General features: G+C 44.3%; 1 protein-coding gene across 1 annotated transcript in view; it reads right to left on the bottom strand.

Moving 5' to 3' along the window:
- Positions 1–25,905, bottom strand: part of LRP2 (LDL receptor related protein 2) — a 211,957-nt gene that overhangs the window by 39,984 nt on the left and 146,068 nt on the right. Inside the window, exons 58-65 of the mRNA XM_066577806.1 lie at positions 18,856–18,984; positions 15,383–15,502; positions 12,375–12,491; positions 10,342–10,458; positions 6,128–6,265; positions 5,924–6,046; positions 3,437–3,565; positions 1,506–1,637 (exon numbers count right to left, since the gene is read on the bottom strand). Of these exons, the coding sequence (XP_066433903.1) occupies positions 1,506–1,637; positions 3,437–3,565; positions 5,924–6,046; positions 6,128–6,265; positions 10,342–10,458; positions 12,375–12,491; positions 15,383–15,502; positions 18,856–18,984 (1,005 nt within the window). The remainder of the gene's footprint in view (positions 1–1,505; positions 1,638–3,436; positions 3,566–5,923; positions 6,047–6,127; positions 6,266–10,341; positions 10,459–12,374; positions 12,492–15,382; positions 15,503–18,855; positions 18,985–25,905) is intronic.

Raw genomic sequence — 25,905 nt, 5'->3', positions numbered from 1 at the left:
TATTAGAGCCGACGCTGAACTGCTTAGACTCTATTCATATCGGAGGCTCCATTGAGAACTCTGGCGCCGATCCGGCATGAAATGTCGTGCACACAAGACTTGTTTAGTCGGTAAAAATGGCAATAGGTGGAGGAACCGAAGAGACCCCATTACAGTCTACAGGGCTGTTCGGTTTGGAGATGGATCTATTCATCCAAGAGTTTCCGTTTTTCTTGCTCCTATAACTGATTCCCTATCACAGATGTGAATAAAGCCTTACTATCACCACATTTGCCACAGCCTGTGCCTATAGGATGCTCACAGCATACGAAACTGTACAGCTCAAAGTGAGTTCGATACTTGCTGTATAAATCCATATGCAGTGAGCGCCTCCCAGTGGTGGCTGCATGTAGCCAGGATTTTATCGTTTCACTATATGACTGAAAGGAAGCAGAAAAATGGAGTTATCATCCTAATCAAAATGTGTAATGATGGTGAACATTAAGTCCTGAAGGACCGGAGTGTTTCAGTGCAAATGGACCAGACACTTTTTAGGGATTTTACCCATGTGGTGGTTTTACCGCCCTATTTTTTTCAGCTACCAAAATTGTTTTTGCTGTGTTTTTTTCCTGTGACATACACATACACATACTTATTCTATTCTTTATTTATTTCTTATTTTTGTAACAATTTTTTTAAACACTGTCGCCCATTACGTCATATAACACCTCTGGGAGGGGGTCATTCACATAGTCTTTTTCCCCTTAATTACACACTTTACCACTATAACTAGTGCATCCATAAGAGTCCCAGTTACAGGAAAAACATCCATATGGCAGTACTGGTCTGGGTCTGCCAATACCCTGCAGCTCTGCCTTGGCAGGGAAAACCTAGTGATCACTTGATCGTCTGGACAAAAGTGGTTAAAAACTGCTTCTGCCTTCTTCTCCAGATTCTCAGCTGTGACTACCAGCCAAGGAACTGAGCTTGTCTTGCTAGATTGCAGGAGCTTTAATACCATGTCGTATTTTTACTATCGACCGGGGATTAAAGCCCAGGACCAAGCGCTGTAAATCTACAGTGCTTAGTCCTTAAGGGCTTAACAAAGAAATAGCATATTGGAGTTACGTTTTGGGTCGATATTAAGTTTTACTATGGGGCTCTATTATTTCTGTGAAAGCCCCTGCATGTAATAAAACCATTATTTCCAGTGGGCGAGCCTGCAGCCGTTCAGCACTAACAGCGACTTTCAGTTGTAGCTAATAGAAGGTGAACCAGTGAGGTCCCACATAGGTTGTCTAAGGATGACCAAGAGTGTCAATGACATCTAGGGATTCCCATGCGTTCTACAGCTATTACAGTAATTTAAGATTTCCAAATTCCTAGATTATTCGGTCCGATAAAGAATACAAATTCCGGGCATCACGAGCCCAAACCGCCATATAATGTGACACTCGTGAAGAGCGCCCACTTGTCTCTTTCCCCCTTTACTATCATTCACAAGGCAATCATCAGATGCAAATTACCGTCACAAGAATTGCGGTCGGTTTCGCTGGCTTTGTATCCTGAGCGGCACGAACAGATGAATCCCCCTTCAGATAAGTTAGTGCAGTTATGTTCGCAGATGTTTTCGCCGCAGTGTCGTCCGGCACCTCTGTCTAAGGAAATAGAAACCGAACAGTGAAAAGCCGCGTCCGTGTCTGAGCGCAGTCCACTTCTCTGGTGCAAGCAAAATACAAAATAAAGCTATTTTGCAAATAGTCTTAAAGGGACACTTCCATCAAAACAGAATTAGCCAACAAGCCATATTTGACTACTACAGGTATTTTTGTAATGGGTAGTTCATTTGCATGTGCAATACTCAGAAAATACAGCCCATTGACTAACATGGGTTTTCTCACATTATGCATTTTCGCATGCATGAAAAAAACCGCAACATGCTCTATCTTTGTGCGTCCCAAAGGCCCCGCAGGAGTTTATGGGGTTGCGTAAGTGTGCACCCAATAACTGCACAATTGTGCATTATGCCGCGTAATTTCGCAGGCAATCAAACACATCAAGGACTAATTAGGTTGCACAGCCTTCTAAATCACGGTGCGGGTGTGTCCCGCTCCGATGTGAATGGTCTCAACAGAGGAAGAAGTCCCGTAAAATGCACTAAGATGCGCAAAAGAAGGACTCCCCCACGGCTTCTCTACGTGTTTTTATGCATACGTCTGTGTGAGATCGCCCTAATACACAGCCAAAATGTACTCATGTGAATGAGCCCAATCACACAGGGTGGTTCAAAATAATGGTGCCAAATTAAGGCCAGCCTCACACAGGTGTATGTGCAATTACGCATGCCTGAGCACGAGTTTTTGCACTAAGAGGGCGGCTTCACGTGAGCGTATGCACAAATAGGCAAAGTTTCAGCCGGAAATAAGTCTGTTTAAAGCCGGCCTAAACCTGATTTTTTTCATACGAGTCGGCATACAACAGCCAAAATAACATGAAAAGATAGACAAACTCTTCAAGTTTTCACTGCACCTTACAGATGTTCGATCTGGGCGCCATTGGGGATACTAAATGACCTGAAACGACACATCTTACCTGCAGTGGAATCGGTAAATGAAAATATACCGTGACATGTCTGAGCCGAACTGGACTACTGACTTGATATCTGCCGTGCCACCAACATCTGTAAGGTGCAATACAAACTTGAAGAGTTTTAACTTTTCATGTCATTCTGGCTGTTGGATGACAATTCATGCAAGAAGAAATCAACTTGACTTTTTCTTCCTCTTCCGTAGAGATGAAGTCCATGCACAGAGTCTCCTGAAGTCAGTGTCCCCGGGAATTTTGGACCTCTTGTCCTTACCATGAGTACATCCATAGTTACAGCTGCCATATACATGTCTGTCCCTGCACAATACAAGGAAGCCTAATGTGCGGGGCTGCAGCTTTCACTGCTCGTCAAGTGCTGCTAGATGCTCCCCATGCTGTGCTCATGCATGCGCAAATGCAAATATGTGCGTGTGATGCTAGCCATAGTGATCTTCGTTTCTCTGTTCTGTTTTTGGCGCAGAGAATGTAAAAAAAAAAATGGCAGAGAACGTTTACGTTTTTTTTCCCTTATTGACTTCAATGGGTTTAAAAACAAAAAAAAAAACGGAAATGTTTTCTGTTTTTAACGCGGAACAAATAGCTCAGCAGTACAACTCATAACACAAAATGGAAGAAAAACAGAACAAACAGTAAAGAAAGTAAAACATCTGAATTCGATCCATATTTTCGTACTCTGGAAGCACTGATATAAATGGTAACACCCAGTTGTCAATTTAATCATCCATTTCCAGGAGGAGTAACAGAGTGACAACACAACACTGAATCCTGAGAGATACTTAACATTACAGAAGTGAATCTAGTTACCGTGCAGCATTGATAAGTGAGATATGAGAATGGCCGGTGTACTTACTACAAGCAATCTCATCCGACCTATCCTCACAGTCGTCGTAGTTATCGCACACGTAGTGATGAGGGACACAGTGCGAGTTGCTACACTTGTATTCGTCTTCTGTGCACGGTCGGGGGGTCGGAGGTCTACCTGTAAGTAGAAGAGGATACTACATGGTTATACCCTTTCAGATGTGCTTTACCGGAACGCTTGAAATGACAGCAGATGAGGCGGCGAGCATACGGCATGCGGATGAGGAGAGTTGGAAGTTACTGAAAACAGGACAATTAGATTATAAATTACTTTTTTTTCTGATAATCTTGAAGTTTTCCTTAGTTTCTTGCTCCATCAATACTGATGATCATAGTTCTGTTCTTAGACTAGATCTACAGTCCAGCAGCTTTAGGGCTCAGTCTCACGGGCGCCGATCCGCCCGTGTTTCTGTATGATAAGACGGCCGCACTGCAGGCGCGGACAACTCTCTGCACCGCCCAGAAGATAGAACACATGGCCGGCAATGGAGCCGGTCAGAGGCGTAACTTGAAGCTCCTGGGCCCCAATACAAAACCTGTAACAGGGCCCCCAACTATAATTCATAGTACTGGGCTCCCTATATGGAGAAGAGAGGCCTTATGGGCCCCCTAAGGCTCCTGGGCCCGGGTGCAATTGCATTCCCTGCATCCTCTATAGTTACGGCCCTAGAGCCGGTCATGCAGAGAGTCGTGCGGATGTCTTATCGTGGAGAAACACGGGCAGATCGGCGCCTGTGTGACTGAGTCCTTAAGCCTTATTCACACAACCAGCTAGTTAGATGCGTCCACAAATTAGGCCAAAATCGCGACCATGTGAAGCATTAAATTCTAATGTATTCATTCAGATGACCGATTTTTGGGCGCACAAAATAATTGCAACAGGACAAAATAGCATATCGGCAACTGTTTTTGGTTGCCGATTTTATATGCAGTGTTAAAAGGTAGGTCTTGCCCTATCTTTTGCCAAGATACGCTGGAAGCTCCCATAGACTTCTATGGGAGCTGAAAAAAAAGGGAAGGATGGGGGAAATCAGCTGTGTTCAACGCTGGGAAAAGAAGGCAGCTGCCACCATTTAAGCATTAGCAGTCATTCCGAGGATTTCTGCCGATAAGAGAGATTTCCGCGCTGCAGCATACTTTTTTGCAGATACGGGGTTTCTGTCTTGTACACCAAAAAAAATTGTATAGGGAAGTAAATCCGAACATAACCATAGGGGTCGGTCTCATAGGGATCAATGTGTGAGGTGGAGACCTCTTTGATCCTCATCTCGCACAGTTTCCATCCATCAGTCTTTTAAACTGGATAGAAAAGCGTCGTCCTCGGGTTTTTCCATCCAGTATTAGGGCTTCTTCACAGGGACGTATTTGCATGTGTTTTAGAGTATAGAACTAGAGATGAGTGAGCATACTCGGCCACGCCCCTTTTTCGCCCGAGCGCCGTGATTTTCGAGTTCTTCCGTACTCGGGCGAAAAGATTCGGGGGGCGCCGTGGGTGAGTGGGGGGTTGCAGCGGGGAGTGGGGGGGAGAGGGAGAGAGAAGTCTATGGAATGTGCACAAATGCACACCAAAAACACAACGGGATGTGCAATAGACTGTGCAAACCCACTGGGAAAACCATACCTGGATGCGTTGCGAGCATATGAACATACCCTGTGTGTGCAAAAGCATGCCATAGTATGCACAGACACGAGCGTATTTGCGCATACACTTGTCTGAAGAAGCCCTTAATGACTGACAAGGATGGAACCATGAAATCTAAGGCCGGATTCACATTAGCATATGCGTATTGGCGCACATCAGTTTATTTTACTGTACTTATTGTGCAACATTGTTGCTGAATATTCCATCTTGACTAACCCATTGTTAGGCCGGAGAGTCTTCAGAAGGCCCCAGGCTGCCATGACAACCTGATGGCACCAAATGATCACATTTTAGTGGGGCTGTTCGGTACCCTCAAATACTGATCAGGGCATTCAAAGGGTTAAAATCCACAATCCATAATATCTCAGACTTTGGCTGCTGTGGTTGTCAGCTGTCAAAGATGGCCAACACTCGCTGTCTATGGAGCGGGCTTGACTCTTATGTCACCACCATACCCAAATAGCTGGTGGCGCACATTGGGAATTTTAACCCTTTCCAATCCACTATCTGATGTCTTCCTACATTCTGATTGAAGCTTGTACAGCTCCAATGTCAGAAGACGTCCGACAGGGTATTCTTACAGTCTATTGCCAGCCACTTTGCTGTTGGAGCCTCTCTGGTGCACACACACTGGCTTTAGCCAGCAGATGGCACCGTTATATAACAGCAGAAAGAGAAAGCCTTTTAGGAAACCGTGAATTCAAAATTGGATTGGAAAGGGTTAATGATACTGTATTTAATTATAATTAAGAAAGGTCCAGTTCTAACAATGTAGGGCTCATGGATATACTGCATAAATGCTGACTGGCTAAGAAAATGGCAGAAATAACTTACATTGCTCTTCAGTCTCATCGCTCCCGTCACCACAGTCATCCACGCCGTTGCATACCTCATGTCTATAGATGCAGCGGTTGTTGCTACATCGGACCCGGAAGGGAGGTTCACAAGGGATGTCCACTGTGGGCAAAAACTAGAATTAGAACAAGTCATGGAATTGCTGACTGCCCCGGAGACCTCTACTCATAGGATCAGACTTACAGCAAAGGCTCAGATCTTCATCGGAATTATCTCCACAGTCGTTGTCCCCATCGCACTTCCAGTATGGCAGGATACAGATATGGTTTCTACACTCAAACATGGATGCAGGGCAGTATGTTCCATCTGGGTAGCGGGTTGCTGAGGATGATAGATACTAATACGGTAAATAACAGCAGCTGAATTTAGTTATATAGAAAGTTACTTTTACTGATATTATTATCTACGGTCATACATAACGTATAGGTTTATTAAAAGGGATGCACCATGCGAAGAGCTACCCGGTGTCATTCCCGAGTATGTACTACACCAACAGGGCACACACCTAAAGGGACTAGACCACCAACATTTTTTTTCGTATTAAGTCAAACCAAGTAGTGAAACTTTTCCCATTTTTCTAATCTGATTTTATTTTTGGACTGTTTGGAATATTTCATACTGTTGTCCGCGCATGACTGCTGGGGCAGCCATCTCGAATGAGCTACATTTAAAGGGAACCTGTCACATCCCCACAGTACCATAAATTAGGTTATTGTGCTGTTATGGAACGTGACAGGGAGCCAGGTGAGGTATTTTTATACTCACCCGCTCACTCAGTCCCGCAGTGTCCCCTTCCGAAGATCACATGCCTTGTTCATGGCACTAATATGTTGGGCTTAGGCAAAAACGCATTCGTTCATGAAAAGGACATACAGTTACGTTTGGCAGCTTCAGAGTATATATGAAGGGAGATTGCGGGGCAATCGTGCTCCATACAACGCGGGTGCCAGCTGTTTCTTAAAGTCGTCAGCAACTCTGATAAGCTTCACTGCTCATCGGAGCTGTTAACCCTTTAGATGCGTTGATCAATGTTTGGGTGTCCCATACAGCCCACGTGATGAGATTACAGGTTGCCGTGCCATTGTCATGGAGTCTGGGGACCGTCTGAAAGGCACCAGGGCTGCCATTGCAGAGTGCCTATCAAGCCATGCCTGTGGAATGGCTTGATAGACTGCCTGTCAGATTGTGATATGATGATGTAATGCTATGGCAGGAGTGATCAAACCATCGCAAGTTCTTGTCCACTTTGGGGAATAAATAAATAAATAAAAAAATAAAACTGAGTTTAAAAAAGTTTAACTAATTATTAAAAAAAAATTAAAGGTAATAAAAGTAAAGAAAAAACTTTTGCCATATTTATAATAAAAGAATCTAAGTAATAACACAAAAATACATATTTGGTATCGCTGAGTCCATAAAAGCACGGTCTGTCAAAGTAATGCATTATTTACCCTGCACGGTGAACATTGTCAGGAAAAAGAAAAAAAGAACGCCAGAATTGCGCTTTTTATGGTCACCCCGTCTCCAAGACAAAAATGTTGTAAAAAGCGATCAAAACGTCGTATGTATTCAAAAATGGTACCCATTACAATCTACAGGATGTCCCGCAAAAATGAGCCCTCACACAGCTATGTCGACAGAAAATATAAAAGTTATGGCTGACAGGAGATGGTGACAGAAAATAATTAAAAAAAAATAAATATTGTAAAAAAAAAAAAAAGAAAAGTAGTACAGCGAAAAAAAAAAATAAAAATATATATATATAAAAGGTTTGGTATCGTAATAATCGTACTGACCCATATAACAAAGAAATCATGTCATTTCTTTCAAAATATGTTTATTGATTTTCTTATACAAAAAATATAAACCGTACAGATTGTCGAATAAACAATGGATAGAACTCGCCAATCGGAGTAGCGGGCCAGTAATCTGTCTTACTTCAAGTCTTATGGCATATCGCAATAGTGTACCAATCAATGGGGGGGTTATGGTGGATATTAGGTATATAGTATTGGCACTTCTCATCCTAGGGTGAGAACCTTAAACATTAAACATTAGCCCCGCTACGTTCAAGGGGACTAGGTATATTGGTATAGTTTCGCGTAGCGAGGTAAGCTATCTTAATCAATCGCGAGCGATGCGGCCCACGGGCCCGAAATCATGTCATTTCTGTTACAGAATGTACACCGCAGAAACAAGACGCACCCACAGATGGCAGAATTTCTTTTTTTTCCAGTTAAGTCCACTTAGAATTTTTTAAAAGTTTTTCAGTACATCATATGGTACATTAAATAGTATCACTCTGAAAAATACAACTAGTCCTGCAAAACACACGCCCTCAGACATCTATGTTGATGGATAAATAAAAGAGTTATGATTGTTTAAAAGGGAGGAGGAAAAGAACGAAAATGGCAAAAAAAGGACGTTCTCAAGGGGTTAAGCAAGTTTTTTTTTTTGGGGGGGGGGTGCGGTACTTTCATTCCTATAGAGAAGTCAATAGGAAGAAAAAAAAACTTTCCCGGAATATGCTACAACTATGTAAAACTTCCAGTTGTAGTGCGTTTCGTCATTCCCTACTGACAAACATCTGTATGTAACGTTTCCTGCTGAAAAAGAACAGATACTACAAAAAAGCCAGCATCGAAACCGCAAAAAAAGCAGTGTTTTTATAAAGACTGCACTTGTGTCAAATGTCCCCTCCCGAATGTGACCCTCCGCAATTAAACTGGGAATAGTCGGTTTTATTAAACAAGCCTGAATGATGAGCAGAAAGAGTTGTCATCCAACCAATTAACTTTGCATGTACTCCTTGATGTCAGCTGCGGAGTGATTGCAGGAGCGCTGCCGCCTGCACGCCGATGATACAACATCTCCAACTAACTTCATTAATTGGGTTGAGACATTTCTCATTTTAATTAATTTCTAATTATGCCCAATCCTTCGGTTTTTTATTGCACGCGGCCTGACAGAACGGAATTATACTTTTTCTTTTATTACCCTCTTAATTACAGCTGTAAAAAATGAATCTCTCAAATCGGTAAAACCCCAAACCTCTTTACATGCACATTACACACAGAGGCCCTCCGCTCACTTCGAAGGGCTTCATTACCAATTTTAGGGCTGCATTGAAAGCTTCTGAATATCCAGTATAATTGCTCTGTTATGTATGAAACTTTTGTGTTTGGGGAAAGTGTTTCCAGTTTTCCAACGCAGGAGCTGATCCTATTTTTTGGCCCAAAATATACAGTTTTTTACCTAGATTTGGGTGTTGTATCACCATAGACTTGGATAGGATAGGTGCTAAAAGTCTGATGGATGGAGGTCTCGCCATTGAGACCCCTACCAACACCAAGAACAGGGGTCGCCTCTTCTCCCCACTGTGGGCTGCAACCACTGTAGGTGGGGAGAATATTAAATGGCGATCACCTATGCACAGTGCCCCTCCTATCATCTTCAATGGGCCTGTCGGAGATAGCTGGGCACTTGTACTCATCTATTTCCAAGCAAGCAACGGGAAAAGGGGAAACTGGGACCCCCTTTCTCAGAAACAGAAAGAGTCTTAACGGTTAGACCCCCACTGATCTGACTTATCACCTATCCTAAGCATAGGTCATCAATAGCATATGCCTGGGATACCCCTCTAAAGTCATCTGAACCCACTGACTTCCGTGGGATTGGCCAGAAATCTAATGTGTATGGGGCAACCTGACAGATACCCAACATCTGCTCTTGAGGTAAAAATGGGTTAGACAGGTTGGATTTCAACATGCCTTTCTTCTCTCTGGAAACATTTTCAACAGTGCGAACACAAGAATCAAATGGACAGATTTCTAATGTGAATGGCTGCCATACAGGGGTCTTGGCCTCACAGACAAACCCTTTAATGTGAGAGATGGCTGCCAAAACCTAAGGCAATAAACTTCTTTTGAAGGAAGAAGTTACCGCTACTTTTAGCGGCCACTATTGATCCCTATTGAGCCTGCTACTGGGCATTCTAAAAGCTACAAAAGAATTGTCCATCTATGTGATCTATGGATAGACTGGGCCCACCTAAGCGGGACCCTCCACAACATCCATTTGCTTTAACTTTGCAAATGCATTGTAGACATTAGATAATCCCTTTATGACAGTAAAATTGGAACCATGTAGTTCAAAGGACATTAAAAAGGGTTTTATGGGACTGAACTATTGATGACCTAGACTCAGGACAGGTCATCAACAGATTGGCAGGGATCACTCGGGATCCCTGGTGATCAGTTATTAGTAAGTCCCAAGTGATAGACCCCCATCGATCTACTATTGATGACCTATCTTGAGCATAGGTCATCAATAGTTCAGACCCGGACAACCCCTTTAACGAAGGGACCTAACAAGTACCTGTTTATACTGATACTTACGGCAAGTTATTTCATCTGAAAAGTCTAGACAGTCAGCTGTGCCGTCACACCTGAATCGCTCAGAGATACAATGTCCGCTGTTACACTGGAAATACCCAGGATGGCAAGTTCTCATCTCTGTAACAGACCAAAAAGTCAAAGAAAAGCAGCACTAATTAGGCATCCTAATATAGTGAGACTAATAAGTCAGGATTAAATACATTATTAGCTCATATTAGTATAGCAGTAATACAAATCGAACGTTCTTTCCAACTTTAAACGACAATTTCTGTCTAGAGCTGCATTGACAGTTGCTAGCTGTCATTAGAAACAGTCAGCACTCAGCCCTAACAGTTTTAGCAGAGCTCCTATAGTGACATGGCGTTCCTATAGTAGATTGCCTGGTGTAAATGGTATTCTTCTCTGAATATAAATCACTAGAATAAGCCTTGATCTGGACACTGAGCTAGCAGGGAATGCTGAGAGATTTCAGCTCAGAAACCTAGGGAAGTACCTAGCCGCACGTTGGATCTCCTTCGGATTTCAAAACCGCAGCAATTAATCGTGGTATAGATTCCACTAGATGATGAAATCAATCTGCAGAAATGTTGGACCCAGCATGCGCCAAGGAAACATCCCTCTAACATTACTGCTACCAGCCTGAACTGTTGACATCTGACAGGAACGGTTCATCGATTCATGCTGCTTAGGATAAATTCTGACCTCCCATTAGAACGGTGCAACAGAAATCTGGATTCATCTGACCCGGCGATGTTTTTCTACAGCTCAGTGATCCAATTTTTACCCTCTTTTGTTCACTGTTTCGCTTTTCTGTCTCTCTTCAACACAATGGTGCTAGAACTGGTCATCTGCTGTTATAGCCCATCCATGCTAAGGAAGGATAAGCTGGGTATTCAGACTCCTTAGCTGGAGCACAATTGTTGTATTTGGCTGCAATTTGCTTGATTATGCACCACCAATTCTTGATATCCTCCTCTGACGCCTTTATTCGACAAGTTGTTTCTGTCCACAGGATCCCCTTTCATTGGATGTGTTTTCTTGATCACCCCATTCTCTGTAAACTCCTGACACTGTCACATAAGAAAACCCCACAAGGTTGGCGGTATATGAAATATTTGCCCCGGCTATTCTAGCACTGATAACCCCGCCTCATTAGAAGTCACTCAGATTACTCGATTTTCCCATTCTAATGTGGATTCACGGTAAAACTGATCAACGGAAAACTTGGTCACTTGGTTTTATACTGTATTCCAAGGTCTAAGGTCTAATTTTCAGAGAGGAAAGCTTTAATTGTGAAAGGGCCAGGGCTCTAATAAAGTGGACATTCAGTGTTAATCCAAGGCACCATTTTTAAAAGGTTACTTAACGCCTTTTTCTTCGGTCCCAAAACCAGGCAGGAGGGTAGAAAGGTGGCAGACCCCATTATAGTCAATGGGGTCCTTCAGGCGCTGTTTGGTTCCATCCAGAAATGGAACCATTTGGCTGTGGGGTTTCCCCTTTCATGCTTTCTGAGTGGAGCAGGAAAGCGGAATCCCCACTGCAAGTGTGGAACCACCCCTGTTCTGTATACATAAGTTTGTCACATGCATGTAAACTCTAACCCAGACAAATTCCTGGACTGCCCTTAAAAATAAGGTACTTTTTTCCAGTGCCTATAAAAAAAATATTCGAGACATCCGTGAATGTTTTTGAGGCTGTTGGTAGTTGAGCAGGTAATAATGACTGTATATCTTGACAGCTCACAGTAAATGCTAGCAAAGAGTTCCTATCAGTATCTGACCTACAGACAGGTATTACTTAGAATCTTTATCATTCATTACAGTTTTCTGATGGTTCCGTAAAAATGTTGCCTGCCTGTGATTGTTGGCAAAGTTGTCCAGGAAAAAGAAGACTTCAGGTTGGCAGCCCTGGATACATCGCTGCTTCACCATTAGTCAAATGACAATGCAACAAAATGGGAGAGGCCAATCAATGCTTATAAAACATTACGTTCCCAGCAGTATCAGTGTAAAGTCCTGCTATCAGTCACCCACCGCAATCTCTTTCATCTGAGTTGTCCTCACAGTCGTTATCATGATCACAGAGCCAGCGGCTGGGAATACAATGAAGATTGTCACATCGGAATTCACTTTCTGTGCATTCCCGGGGGCCTGCAATAAGCATTAGAATGAGAATATGTATTCACATGTTCTGACACATGTACCCACACATGTATGACATTTTCTCCCACCAGTCAACAAAACAGTGCAGTGTTTCTAACTCAATGTGGTTCAGCCAAATGATCGGGTAAGTATACCCTATAGGCAAGTAGTTCTGATGTGTCAGAGCTGAGTGTGTCATGAAGGGTATCGTTTCTTCTTAGGGAGAGCACATAGAAGGTGTGAGGAGACTTATAACACCATCCATGTTCCTCTGGGAAATATGCAAATGAGAAGATGGAACTATGCCTCTACATCTCCACCTTTTGGAAGTCAATGACAGACCTTTTAACAAGCCTTGTAACAATGACTGGGAATTATAGGCCGAAGCCAGAATCTTCTCCAGAGCTGAGTGTGTTATTTGATATACTCCATGGTTTTATACAGGATATATCACAGAGATTTTCAGAGTAGATTCTGAAAAGCAGCGACAGTTTACCATACAATATCTAGGAAGAGGTATGTAAAGCTCCAAATAAATAGTGGAAAAAACTGATTGCAGTGTTTGATACAAGTTTTCAAGGCTGCATGTTGCATAACTGTTGCAAATTTTCTATGCAGGTTTTACAAAAAAAACGAGCACAGAAAGTTCCAGGAACCTGAAATGTAGAGTTCTTTGGATGGGTCTGCACACTACGCACTAATCACCAATAATTACCTTCTAAGGTATTGAAACATACATATTATGCAAAATCAGAACTCAAATTGTAGCAGTTTCTCAAAAACTCAGCATAAATACACAGCATGCTCTCAGCTACACTGCAAGAGCGGGATTGCATGAATTCCCATTTAGAACAGTGTTGGGCTGGGTTCACACCTGCGTTAGGGTAAGTCCAGGGCTTGCGTCTCTCTGCTTCATTTTTGGAGGAGAGAAACTGAAATGAAACAGAAAAAAAATGGAAAGGCTTCACTTTGCTTCCATTCCTTCAGGTTTCTTTTTTTTTTAACGGGAAAATGCGCAGTCCGCAGCATTATTTTTACATAAAAAGAAAAAAAACCTGACACCTTTAAATGAAAGCAAATGGAAGCCTGTTTGTTTTTTGAAGCCCCATTAAGATCAGTTTTTTTTTTCTTCTTAGTTTCTTTCCTCCAAAAGACAAGAGACGGAAACCCTGAACTGAATCCTAATGCAGGTGTGAGAGCAGCCTACTACCTGGCTAGTGTAGTAATATACAATACCGTAATAACAAGAAAGACATTTACTGATAATGCTGCCAAAGGAAATACAAAATACAAAAGTCTCAAAAACAAAATGTACAAAAATTCCAGTTTAGGGTGAATGAACACACACGGAAATTCCGCGGCGAGATTTCCCGCAATATTTCCGTCTGTGCACGCTGCCATAGGATCGTATCGGTTTATGAAATCCTATGCAGGCAGCCGCGATTTGATTTCATGATTACTCGATCGAGCATCGCTTTTTTCGAGTAACTGCCTAATCGGGCGAAAAGATTCGGGGGGCACCGGGGGTGAGCGGGGGGTTGCGGGAGGAAGGGGGGAGGGGGAGAGAGCTCCCCCCTGTTTCCCCCGCTCCTCCCCGGCGCCCCCCGAATCTTTTTACCGAGTAGGCAGTTACTCGAAAAAAGCGATGCTCGATGGAGTAATTGTCCTAAACGAGCACGTTCGCTCATCTCTAGTTAATAGTTTAAATTTGTCAATTAACAAAATACAAAGTGATAAACCAAAGAGAAATGTAAATCAAATCCATTTTTGGTGTGACCACTGTTTACCTTGAAAACAGCATCAATTCTTCTAACTACACTTGCACAAATTTTGTAGGATTATAGTCAGGTGTATGATTGGCCAAATTATACCAAACAGGTGATAATGATCATCATTTTCATATACAGGTTGAAACACAGTCATTAACTGAAACAGAAACAGCTGTGTAGGAGGCTTAAAAGTGGGTGTGGAACAGCCAAACTCTGCTACAAAGGAGAGGTTGTGGAAGACAGTTTCATGACAAAGGTCATACCTCATGGTAAGACTGAGCACACCAACAAGCAACCAGGTAGTTATACTGCATCAGCAAGGTCTCTTCCATATAAAGATTTAAAGAGGCACAAAGAAAAGGCAACGTTGCGAATTGTAGACGCGGTGGTCGACCAAGGAAACTTAGTGCAGCAGATGAAAGACACATCAGACACACCAGAAGATCACCAACAGTGCCATCAGCTCAGAACTAGCAGCAACCAGTAGGATGCAGGTACACCCATCTACTAATTGAAGTCTACCTAGAAGTGTTCTTTGTGGGAGAATTGCAGCCCAAAAAGCCATCCCACCAATGTAGAAACAAGGCCAATAACTCAACTATGCACAAAAACATAGGAACTGGAGTGCTGAAAAATGGCAGCAGGTGTTCTGGGCCGATGACTCAACATTTGAAATACGTGGCTGTAACAGAAGGTAGTTAGTTTGCTGAAGAGCTGGACAGCGGTACAGAAGATCTGTGGTTAGTTCTCCAAGATGTTTAGAAGAACCCTGCTGAGTTCCATCAAAAACTGTGTGCAAGTGGACCTAGAAGAATTGATGATCACACCAAATACTGATTTGATTTACGGTAGATTCCTCTTTTGTTCAGTCACTTTGCATTTTGTTAACTGACAAAAATAAACTATTAACCCTTCAATCTTTGAAGGCATTCTTACTTACTTAAACTTTTGCACAGTACTGTATAATCTCACTAGGGTTCAAAGCACAGGGCAGTCAGTCAGTGTATGCCGAGAAATATTTGTATGAAAGAGCAACTTTATTCTCTAGCACCCTAGAAAACTCATGGACCAAAGAGTCATTCTAAAAGTTTGAGTATACGACAAAAGTACAATTCAGATCAAGCAACTTACTGCAGTTGCGCTCATCAGATCCGTCCCCGCAGTCATCGTCTCCATCGCATTTCCAACGCAGAGGAATACAGCGATGATTTTCACAGCGAAAGTCCCCGAGTGGATCACATGTTCTTTGTTCTACAAATTCCAATCATTCACAGGTAGGATTTGCCGGTTCAGTGAACGTAATGATTGTACAAGTATTTTGTTAAGCTCTAAATGGTTTAATAATCATTGGCCCACGGCCCTGGAGAGAACATTCTGCCTAACGTCTCCGTGAAGGGAACCACTGACTCTGCTTCATGAGGCATATCCCAATAACAATGAATTACATGCTGAGAAAATAATTCCTGGTATTGATAATAATTCAGTGCTGCTGGAAGGACAGCTATTTCTGTTGCTTCTATAGCACCGACATATTCAGTAGCACTGTAGAGAGATCGTCATAAGTCCCTCACCTCGATGGGGCTCACAATCTCCTTCTCAGACAGACAAAAAATATTACAAGGTGTCAGTATTGTGGGGCACTTTTATTATGCCTTGTGCACCAGATTTCGGATGTACAAAAGTCACAGTTTGGGTGAATGCGCCAAAATTACAACTTTTGGGGCTTCTACGCCGAGCTCATCACTTGAACGGACCAAAGCTTTAGGAGTCTGCTGGCATGCAGCCGTCAGATTTATTACACTGTACGCTAGATATTCACATACATTATAGTAGAAACTTACGCCAGCTTCTAGCTGGCACATGGAGTTGCCACCAGATTTGACAAAAGTATTAAACGACTCCTGACATGTGCTGCCTTCTCTGCCAGCCTGATTCTGTCCCCCCATGTATCCCCTGCAGCAGTGGTGTCTTCCCTGTTGAGTCCCTATGCACAACCAAGCAACCTCTTACAGCGATGGTTGTGCTATATCCACACAAACTGAAGAAGAGGCTGTGTCTTCGAAACGTGTTTTTTGCTGGCTTTTAATTTTGTCCCATAAATAAAATTTCTTCTACTTAACTGTTTTTTCAATCAGTCTTTTTGGAGGGTGGAGCCACAATCTAATAGTTCTATCGACATATCTATATCAGTTTCATGCCCTGTCCATACAGGCACAACTCAGGTTGGCAGAACACAAATCTCTGGATATAGATCCTCGTCGAGACTTTGCTTGGGACTCCACTGACAATATCTAGTCTGCATACACTAGCACAAGGTTGCTCTGCCTTCTTTTAAACTCTAGTCTGCAACTGTATTAAAGGAGTTGTCCAGTTGTAAACTATTGATGGACAATGCTTAGGCTAGGCTATCAATAGTAGATCGGTGAGGGTTTGCTGCCCAGGACATCCGCTGATCAGGTGTTTGCTGGACTGTTGTTTTCATTCACTGAGCTGATTTCTACAGGAAACAGACAGCTCCATTCCCACTGCAGTGTTGAAGCTTGGTATTACAAACAAAGTGTCCATTCAATTCAGTGGGAATTTTGCATGCAATACCAAGTTGGGCCATTGCAGTGAGAATGGAGCTGCCTGCTTCCTGTAGAACTCAGCTCTGCACCCAAGCATGTTGGTCCAGGAAACAGCTAATTAGCGGGGGTCCTAGATAGTGAATGGATCTACTACTGATAGCCTTTCCTGCAGATATGACTCACATGCTAATGAATGTGCCTTTATATGCTTTTAGGGTGTGCGGAGAAAGCAGTGTAAACGCAGGGAGAACATACAAACTCCATGCAGGTGTTGACTTTGATCAAATTTGGACCTCAGTGCTGCAAAACAACAGTGCTAAGCACTGAGCCACTAGACCCACCACTAAAAAGTCTTCTGCTTGGGCCTACATTTTTGGGCTGTTCCCTTTGAAAGTTTGTCTGGTTACTACTAAAATAGTCTAACCAGTTCTTAAAGTCTACAGTAATTTTCTACCCCTGAACTTTTATATATCTGTGGTTCAGAAATTGTACATTATCTATAACTAAAGATTCTGGTATATATTGGACAAAAGTTATTCTGCTTACAGCAATATGAGTGGAACTGAGCTGTAGTACCGGACGCAGCCTATAGACAAGTGTGGTGCTGCTTCTGGAAAAAGAAACAGACCCTTTTTTCTAATTCTTTTATTTGGCAATGCATGACAGTCAAGGTCTGTAGGAGTTCATACACTTTAGTTTGTGTCATATCTCACTGAAAGTAATGATATGCCAATGAAAAGAATTGTATATAGCCAACATAAAGGGACTGGAAGCTAATCACAATGGCAACTATTTAGTTTGAGCACCTTAAGTGTTTCCACTTAAGGGAATCTGTCACCATCTATTAGCAGCTCATTCTGGGAGCAGCACAATGTAGTTAATGGCACGCTGATTACGGTAATATGTCTGCTGTATAGATCTGTTGATTCTATTAGTAGCAGCCAGACAAAGAGGAGTACAAGAAGTAGTCCTGGTTATTCATGAGCTACAGGAAGTAGTCCAGGATATTCATGAGCTACAGGAAGTAGTCCAGGATATTCATGAGCTACAGGAAGTAGTCCAAGATATTCATGAGCTGCAGGCTAGCTACACCTACCCACCCTCCAGTCTCTAATTGACATTTATCTCTCTATGAACAGTGATAGGCAGACAGCTATTACTGTACATAGGGAGTGGCTGGAGGGTGGGGTGAAACAGGCTAGCTGCAACTCATGAATATTGAGGACTACTTCCTGTAGTCCTCTGTGCCTGTTCTCTATTAATTAAATGCAAGTTTCTCAAAAACTACTGCATGGATTCATACAGCAGACATATCATTGTAATCAGTATGAATGTCTCTACCTTATGTTGCTCTCAGAGGATTGGAAAAAGATGTTGACAACAGGAATTAAAGGTAAACTACCAACAGAACTCATAAACCTTTAGGAGAGATGCATGACTCAGGGATTCTCATGTTGGTGTTTTTTGAATTCTTGAGTCATGCTGCAAGGGGATAACTTGCCAATGGGTGAGGGTCTCACCACCGAAACCCCCACCAATCTCGAAGAACAATACTCGTGTGTCCTGCTTTCCTGCCACTGTGGAGGTTACTTCTCACCCCACAGTTACATCACTCTAAATAAAGCGCTGGCCGCATATTCATTTAAATGGGGCTGATGAAGATACTTGAGCAGGTGTCGCTCAGGTATCTCAGCAGTCCTATTAAACGTGAACAGAGTCGTTGTGCAACCAGTGCTTCATTCAGTCTCTTCCTCACTGCAGGGGGTGCAGGAACCCCACAGTGAGGAGGACTGGGACACAGGACACCTGTACTAGAGATCATTGGGGCTTCAGCAGTGGTTAGGGGATGACTTGAAATTCTGGTACAATCCCTTTAAACAGTGCAAACAGTAGCAATGGATAGAATAGATCTGAGGATACGGGTCTGAAATGTTTCCACTTGCACTTCAATGACTCAATCAAATACTGTATATCAGATGTTGTTCAGGTCAGGGCCGGCGTAGTTTTATAGAACAGTAAAAGCAAACTCTTACTTACCACAGTTTTCTTCATCAGAGTTATCTCTGCAGTCATCATAACCATTGCACACAGCCCACAGGGGGATGCACCGGTAATTAGTCTTGCAGTCAAAGTCAGTATGATTGTCACAGCGATAAGCAGGACCCACTGAAAACAGATTGTAGAAAACACATTGAAGTTGAAATGTCATCTTATTGTAAGCGGGGAACGTAAGGGGTTAAAGGGATTGTCCAGTTACTGGACAACCCTGCTTCAATAGCACTGCCTGCATTAAGTAACAGATAGAAGTATACTTCTGTGAGCGCCAATGCCAGGAGAACAAGCGGCAATACTGCAGCTACTCATTGGCCACCTGATTTCCTGCAACATCATATGTCACAACAATCACTGAAACTGCAACGGCGGATATCACTGTGTGGAGAGTAGCCAGGATGCAGGAAGCACAATGAGTGCCATGGAATGAAACCAGCATCAAAGAGAGAGGGCGGTGAGAGCAGCACAAGAAAGCACTGGCATCGGTAAAAGGCCCTGATGACTAGGGGCTGAAAATGTAATTGCACCGTGTGAAAGGAGAGGGATTCTCTCTTACCAGAGGGCAATCAGTCCCTGAAACAGATGACAGCACCATGGACTGCCATTCGACCATGGATGCAGATGTGACCAATGTTTAATGTGCGCACACTAGGGACTATGATGGACTAACGTATGCAACAGAGGGAGTATCTCTCAGGAAGGGACTGTGATACCTAGAAGTTGGAAATTGAGAGTTTGAGGTTTATCATTAAAATATGATATGTAGATGTAATATTCTGTAACGGGGAACAAGGAGCTTCAGGGTAGCTGTGTGATGCATAGATAAAAGAGTATGTGACATAGATAAAAGAGTATGTGAGACGGAAATGTACTAGAGATGTTTTGCACCTTTTGAGTCAGCAGCGACGCGTGACTCCTAATGTATTGATTAGAGATGAGCGAGCATACTCGTCCGAGCTTGATGCTCGTTCGAGTATAAGGGTGTTCGAGATGCTCGTTACTCGAGACGAGCACCACACGATGTTCGAGTTACTTTCACTTTCTTCTCTGAGAAATGTGCGCGCTTTTCTGGCCAATAGAAAGACAGGGAAGGCATTACAACTTCCTCCTGTGACATTCCAGCCCTATATCACCCCCCTGCAGTGAGTGGCTAGGGAGATCAGGTGTCACCCCAGTATTAAAATCTGCCCCGCCCGCGGCTCACCACAGATGCATGCTGACAGAGATCAGGGAAAGTGCTGCTGATGCTGCTGCTGCTATAGGACAGTGTTAGGTGTTATTTTAGTCTTCAAGAACCCCAACGGTCCTTCTTAGGGCCACATCTGACCGTGTGCAGTACTGTTGAGGCTGCTGGGAGCAGTGTTGCACAATTTATTTTTTTTTTTGTATATCGGGCGTGCAGACCATAGTTTCCTCAGTCTGCAGTCATTTTACAGAGTATAGGGGCAGTACTGGTGAGGCAGGGACAGTGGGAAAGGTGAAAGAGGTATACTGGCTATATAGGCAGTGTGGTTGCTCCCACAAAGTTAAAAAATATACAAGATTTGGCCTGCCTGTCAATGCCTTCAGTTTACAGCGTCTCTGCTGGGTGTAGTAGTTGGTGAATTAATACCCAGCCTTGCGCATAATTGTTTCCTGCCTCTACAGTGTGTTACGTACGCGAGGTCAGCCTCCAACAGGGAAATCGAAATAAAGTGCATATCACAGGCAGTGTGGTTGTTCCCACAAAGTTTAAAAATATACAAGATTTGGCCTGCCTGTCAGTGCCTTCCGTTTACAGCGTCTCTGCTGGGGGTAGTAGTTGGTGAATTAATACCCAGCCTTGCGCATAATTGTTTCTTGCCTCTGCAGTGCGTTATGTACGTGAAGTCAGCCTCCAACAGGGAAATCGAAATACAGTGCATATCACAGGCAGTGTGGTTGTTCCCACCAAGTTAAAAAATATACAAGATTTGGCCTGCCTGTCAGTGCCTTCCGTTTACAGCGTCTCTGCTGGGGCTAGTAGTTGGTGAATTAATACCCAGCCTTGCGCATAATTGTTTCCTGCCTCTGCAGTGCTACTACTGAAATGGAACTAATACTGTGCTCCCCCTATATTGCTGCTTCGGAATTGTTACTGGGGCCTGTCTTGACTGCTACTACTACTGAAATGGAACTAATACTGAGCTCCCCCTATACTGCTGCTTCGGAATTGTTACTGGGGCCTGTCTTGACTGCTACTACTACTGAAATGGAACTAATACTGTGCTCCCCCTATAATGCTGCTAGTGATATGTTACTGGGGCCTGTCCCTAATGCTACCGCTGAAATGTTACTAATTCTGGGCTCTGCCTATACCGCTGCTAATGCTATGTCACTGGGGTGTGGAAACGGAGGCTTCCCAAAGACATGATGGTGGCGAGGCCATTTCCCACCAACGCGGTTACTGTTAAGGTGCATATAACCACGGACACGTGGAGAGGACACGTAGTGCCTCAAAAACATCCCCCTCCTCCTCCAACAATGAAAACATTCTTGCCAAATACCTTTGCATTGGTCCGTCTGGTGGCAGTCCAAGAATTTCACCTTTACCGACACAACAAGAGAGCCCCCCCACCATCCCCCCGCCACGGCCCACTTAATCCTGGCCGCATTCCGAAAACCAACTAAATAAAACCGCGCTACTAGGTCCGCAGTCGTCACCACATTCCCACCAACGCGGTTACTGTTAAGGTACATATTACCACTCTGACTGGGGCATGCACTGTGGGCCGAAGCACACCTGTATTGTATGTGACGTTAGCTCTGCTGAGCAGGGCACTGCAATGGGATACATTTATGTACCGCTGATGGGTTCCAGGGAGCCACCCATGCTGTGGGTCCACAGGGACTTCACATTAGGGATTTGTACCTGCCAGTGTCTATGTATTAAAAACCCCGGTCAGACTGGGGCATGCAGTGTGGGCCGAAGACCACCTGCATTTAATCGGACGTTACCTCAGCTGTGCTGGGCAATGCAATGGGATATATTTATGTACCGCCGATGACTTCCTGGGACCCACCTATGCTTTCAGTCCACACCGAGTTGTAACTGCATGTGTCTACTTATAAAGAACACCAGTCTGACTGGGGCATGCAGTGTGGGCTGAGCCCACCTGCATTAAACCTGGCGTTACCTCAGCTGTGCTGGGCAATGCAATGGGATATATTTATGTACCGCCGGTGGCTTCCTGGGACCCACCTATGCTGTCGGTCCACACGGAGTTATAACTGCATGTGTCTACTTATAAAGAACCCCAGTCTGACTGGGGCATGCAGTGTGGGCCGAAGCCCACCTGCATTAAACCTGACGTTACCTCAGCTGTGCTGGGCACTGCAATGGGATTTGTTTATGTACCGCAGGTGGGTTCCAGGGAGCCACCCATGCTGTCGGAATTCCCATTGCGGAGTTGTACCTGCCTGTGACTATTTATAAAAAAACCCCAGTCTGACTGAGGCATGCAGTGTGGGCCGAAGCCCACCTGTATTTAATGTGACGTTAGCTCTACTATCCGGGGCACTGCATTGGGACAAACTACAGGAGCAATACAGCGCTAATGAGACGTGCACAGCTACGCTAGCATTGGAGTCTGCTGTAGGCCCGCGATTGCTGAGGGTTTGTGCAGAGGCCTATGTCCTGGGTGCAGTAAAAGTCTGCTTCCAGCCTAGGGTTGCTGAATCTGGGGGCCGAGGCCTATGTCGTGGGCGCAGTGCAAGTCTGCCATGTTTGGCTGGTCAGATCAATTTTTGGTTCATGTCTTGGGTTTCCTAGGACCCACCTATGCTGTTGGTGCAAACTTAGCTCCCATCGCGGTGTTTGACCTGTCTGGCACAAAGACACTGACTGACTTGGGTAGGGGGCAGAGCGCAGACGGCTTTCCCCTTACAGTGTGGATTGAGCTATCCGACACCTTGACAGAATGAATAGTGTGTGGCACATGGGTTCCCCATTGTTATGCCCACGTGTGCAGCTCCTGATGGAGGTGGCACAGGATTGGATTTCTCATTGCTTCTGTACAGCATTGTGGGCTATCGCCCTGCCCCTTTTAAAGAGGGTCGCTGCCTGGCCCTGCCAACCCTCTGCAGTGTGTGCCTGCGGTTCCTCCTCATGGCAGACGCACTTATAAATAGACATGAGGGTGGTGTGGCATGAGGCCAGCGTGTGGCATGAGGGCAGCTGAGGGCTGCGCAGGGACACTTTGGTGTGCGCTGTGGACACTGGGTCGTGCGGGGGGGGGGGGTTGGGCAGCATGTAACCCAGGAGAAGTGGCAGCGGAGTGTCATGCAGGCAGTGATTGTGCTTTGTTGGAGGTAGTGTGGTGCTTAGCTAAGGTATGCCTTGCTAATGAGGGTTTTTCAGAACTAAAAATTGTTGGGAGGGGGGGCCCACTCTTGCCGCTATTGTGGCTGAATAGTGGGACCTGGGAACTTGAGATGCAGCCCAACATGTAGCCCCTCGCCTGCCCTATCCGTTTCTGTGTCGTTCCCATCACTTTCTTGAATTTCCCAGATTTTCACAAATGAAAACCTTAGCGGAGCACCAGTCATATACAAAAATGCTCGAGTCGCCCATTGACTTCAATGGGGTTCGTTACTCAAAACGAACCCTCGAGCATCGCGGAAAGTTCGATTCGAGTAACGAGCATCCGAGCATTTTGGTGCTCGCTCATCTCTAGTATTGATGTATTCCGATGCATGAGCCCCGATGCTGTCATGTGGCGGACCTTCCAGGAAATAGTACAGAGTACAATTATGAGTATGGAGTACAGATAGTCCCCGACTTGCGAACATTCGAGTTACGAATTTCGCTAGATACGAACTATCTGTACAGCACAGTATGATGTAATGCTATGGCATTACATCATACTGTGCAGGGACCGGACAAGCTTCTATCAAGCCTGATAGAAGCCTGTCCGGTCACATCGCGGTTGCTGGGCAGCCGGGGACCTCCTGAAGGGCACTAGGGCTGTCTATGCAGAGCGCCTATCAGTCCGTGGGCTTGATAGGCACTCTGCATAGGCAGCCCTGGGGCCTTTCAGGAGGTCCCCGGCTGCCTAGCAACCACACAGCGTCCCACGATCTCATCGTGGGACGCTGTACGGGCCCCCTGAACGTCGGGTGCAGGCTGTTTCTTACAGCGGGCACCCGGCGGCAGCAGTTCCGACGAGCCGCGCCGCTCGTCAGAACTGTTAACACTTTAAATACCACTGTCAGAGCGGTATTTAAAGTGTTAACAGTTAGGACAAGCGGCGCAGCTCGTCGGAACTGCTGCCGCCGGGTGCCCGCTGTAAGAACAGCCGGCACCCGACGTTGTATGGAGCAGGATCCATCCGCGATCCCGCTCCATACTACCATTTGTTCGACTTGCGAACAAAACGGACTTGCGAACGGGCTCCCGGAACGGAACCTGTTCGCAAGTCGGGGACTACCTGTACTACTATAAGGATGTTTAGTTACAAGAGAGTTTGAAGTGACTTGTCTCACCGGGGGTTCCCCTGATATGTATATAGTGTAATGTCGTAGCTGGCCACCTATAGTAAGATTAGAATACAAGAGAGGTTGGCAGAGCAGTGCAGACCTGGGTGAAAGAACTTTGTACAGTGTCAGATGTTCTTGGTGAAAGGGCATAACTTTTATGAGGCAGGTTAAGGTCAGGACTATCGCTTTAAGAAGGATGAGAAATGATGTATGGACATTTATGTTATATGTGACTTTCAGTTAATTTATGTAACATTTAAGCACGAAGTACCATCCTATGGAGTGATCTAAAACTAGTTTGTTAAGTCAAGGTACTTTTATTAAAAAAACGTGCCGCCTCCATCTGTCGCCGCTTCGCCACAGTACCTCGCACTTATTACATTGTGATGACCACTTACGTATTTTATTTTGTACTTTTTTTTTCTTTTTAAAGTATCTTGCAAATAATAGATTTTTGCAAATATTTAATGCATGTCTGCACCTCAGTGGTGATGGAAATATGATTCTTAGATAAATCTGTGTACCTAGAGAGGTGAAAGTTGCACTGAGCTGTTGACTGATTTATGCAGTACTTCTTTGATATTCAAGATCTATCTGTATGCTGTAAGCTCCCATGGGAAATCCTTGTGAACCATACTTTCTCTCATCTTCCCTGCTCATTGCTCTCTGCCCGTGTGCCAGCGCCTCCTGTGTTTTGTGCTTAGAATTCTACATTTGATGGATGGATTAATAGTATGGAAGAGGCTGTAAATATTTAAATGGTCAACAAAACTTTAAGAAACTTGTGCTTATTTGATAGCCAATGTCATTACTAGCAAGTGCAAATCACTTTATTTGGGGTCCTAATTCCTAACTTCCTTCTGATTTGCTGTCTACTGTCTCTTGTCATGTGACACTCATCTCTATTAACAAGGGTAACAAGATAGACAACAGGAAGAGCGGAGAGGGATGGCTCATGCTGCCATAGATATCCATGAAAAGGAGATCCCCCTAGATGTCTATGAAAAGTAGAGCTGAAGAGAGAACTTTCTCTCTTGCCCCTTCTCTATCTCTCGCCGTTTCTCTATCTCTCGCCGTTTCTCTATCTCTCGACGCTTCTCTATCTCTCGACGCTTCTCTATCTCTCGACGCTTCTCTATCTCTCGACGCTTCTCTATCTCTCGACGCTTCTCTATCTCTCGACGCTTCTCTCTCCCCTCCTCTATCTCTCGACGCTTCTCTCTCCCCTCCTCCTCTCACTCTACCCCTCTTATTGAAAACAATGGGAGAGACCCGTGATTCTCTGCTGCTGCTGGGGAATCCCTTCAGCTGCAGCTAGAGAAATCCTTTATCCCTGCAGGAATAAAGGGATTCCCCATACTCATACGAGACTGTTTTCACATGAAAACGCCTTGCATCCAAGGGTCTTTCACATTGTGTAAAGTGCAATATCGGGCCATGAAACCAACCTCACTTTCTCCCCCTCCACACTCGTGCTGCTTAGCAATGCTTCACTCTCCCTAGGGGCGTGCGCCCATAGATTTTACATTGCATCTTTGA

Source organism: Eleutherodactylus coqui, chromosome 8 (assembly GCF_035609145.1).
Source record: "Eleutherodactylus coqui strain aEleCoq1 chromosome 8, aEleCoq1.hap1, whole genome shotgun sequence".
Lineage (NCBI taxonomy): Eukaryota > Metazoa > Chordata > Amphibia > Anura > Eleutherodactylidae > Eleutherodactylus > Eleutherodactylus coqui.
Note: the sequence above shows the minus strand (reverse complement) of the source record. Positions and strands in the feature narration are given on the sequence as shown.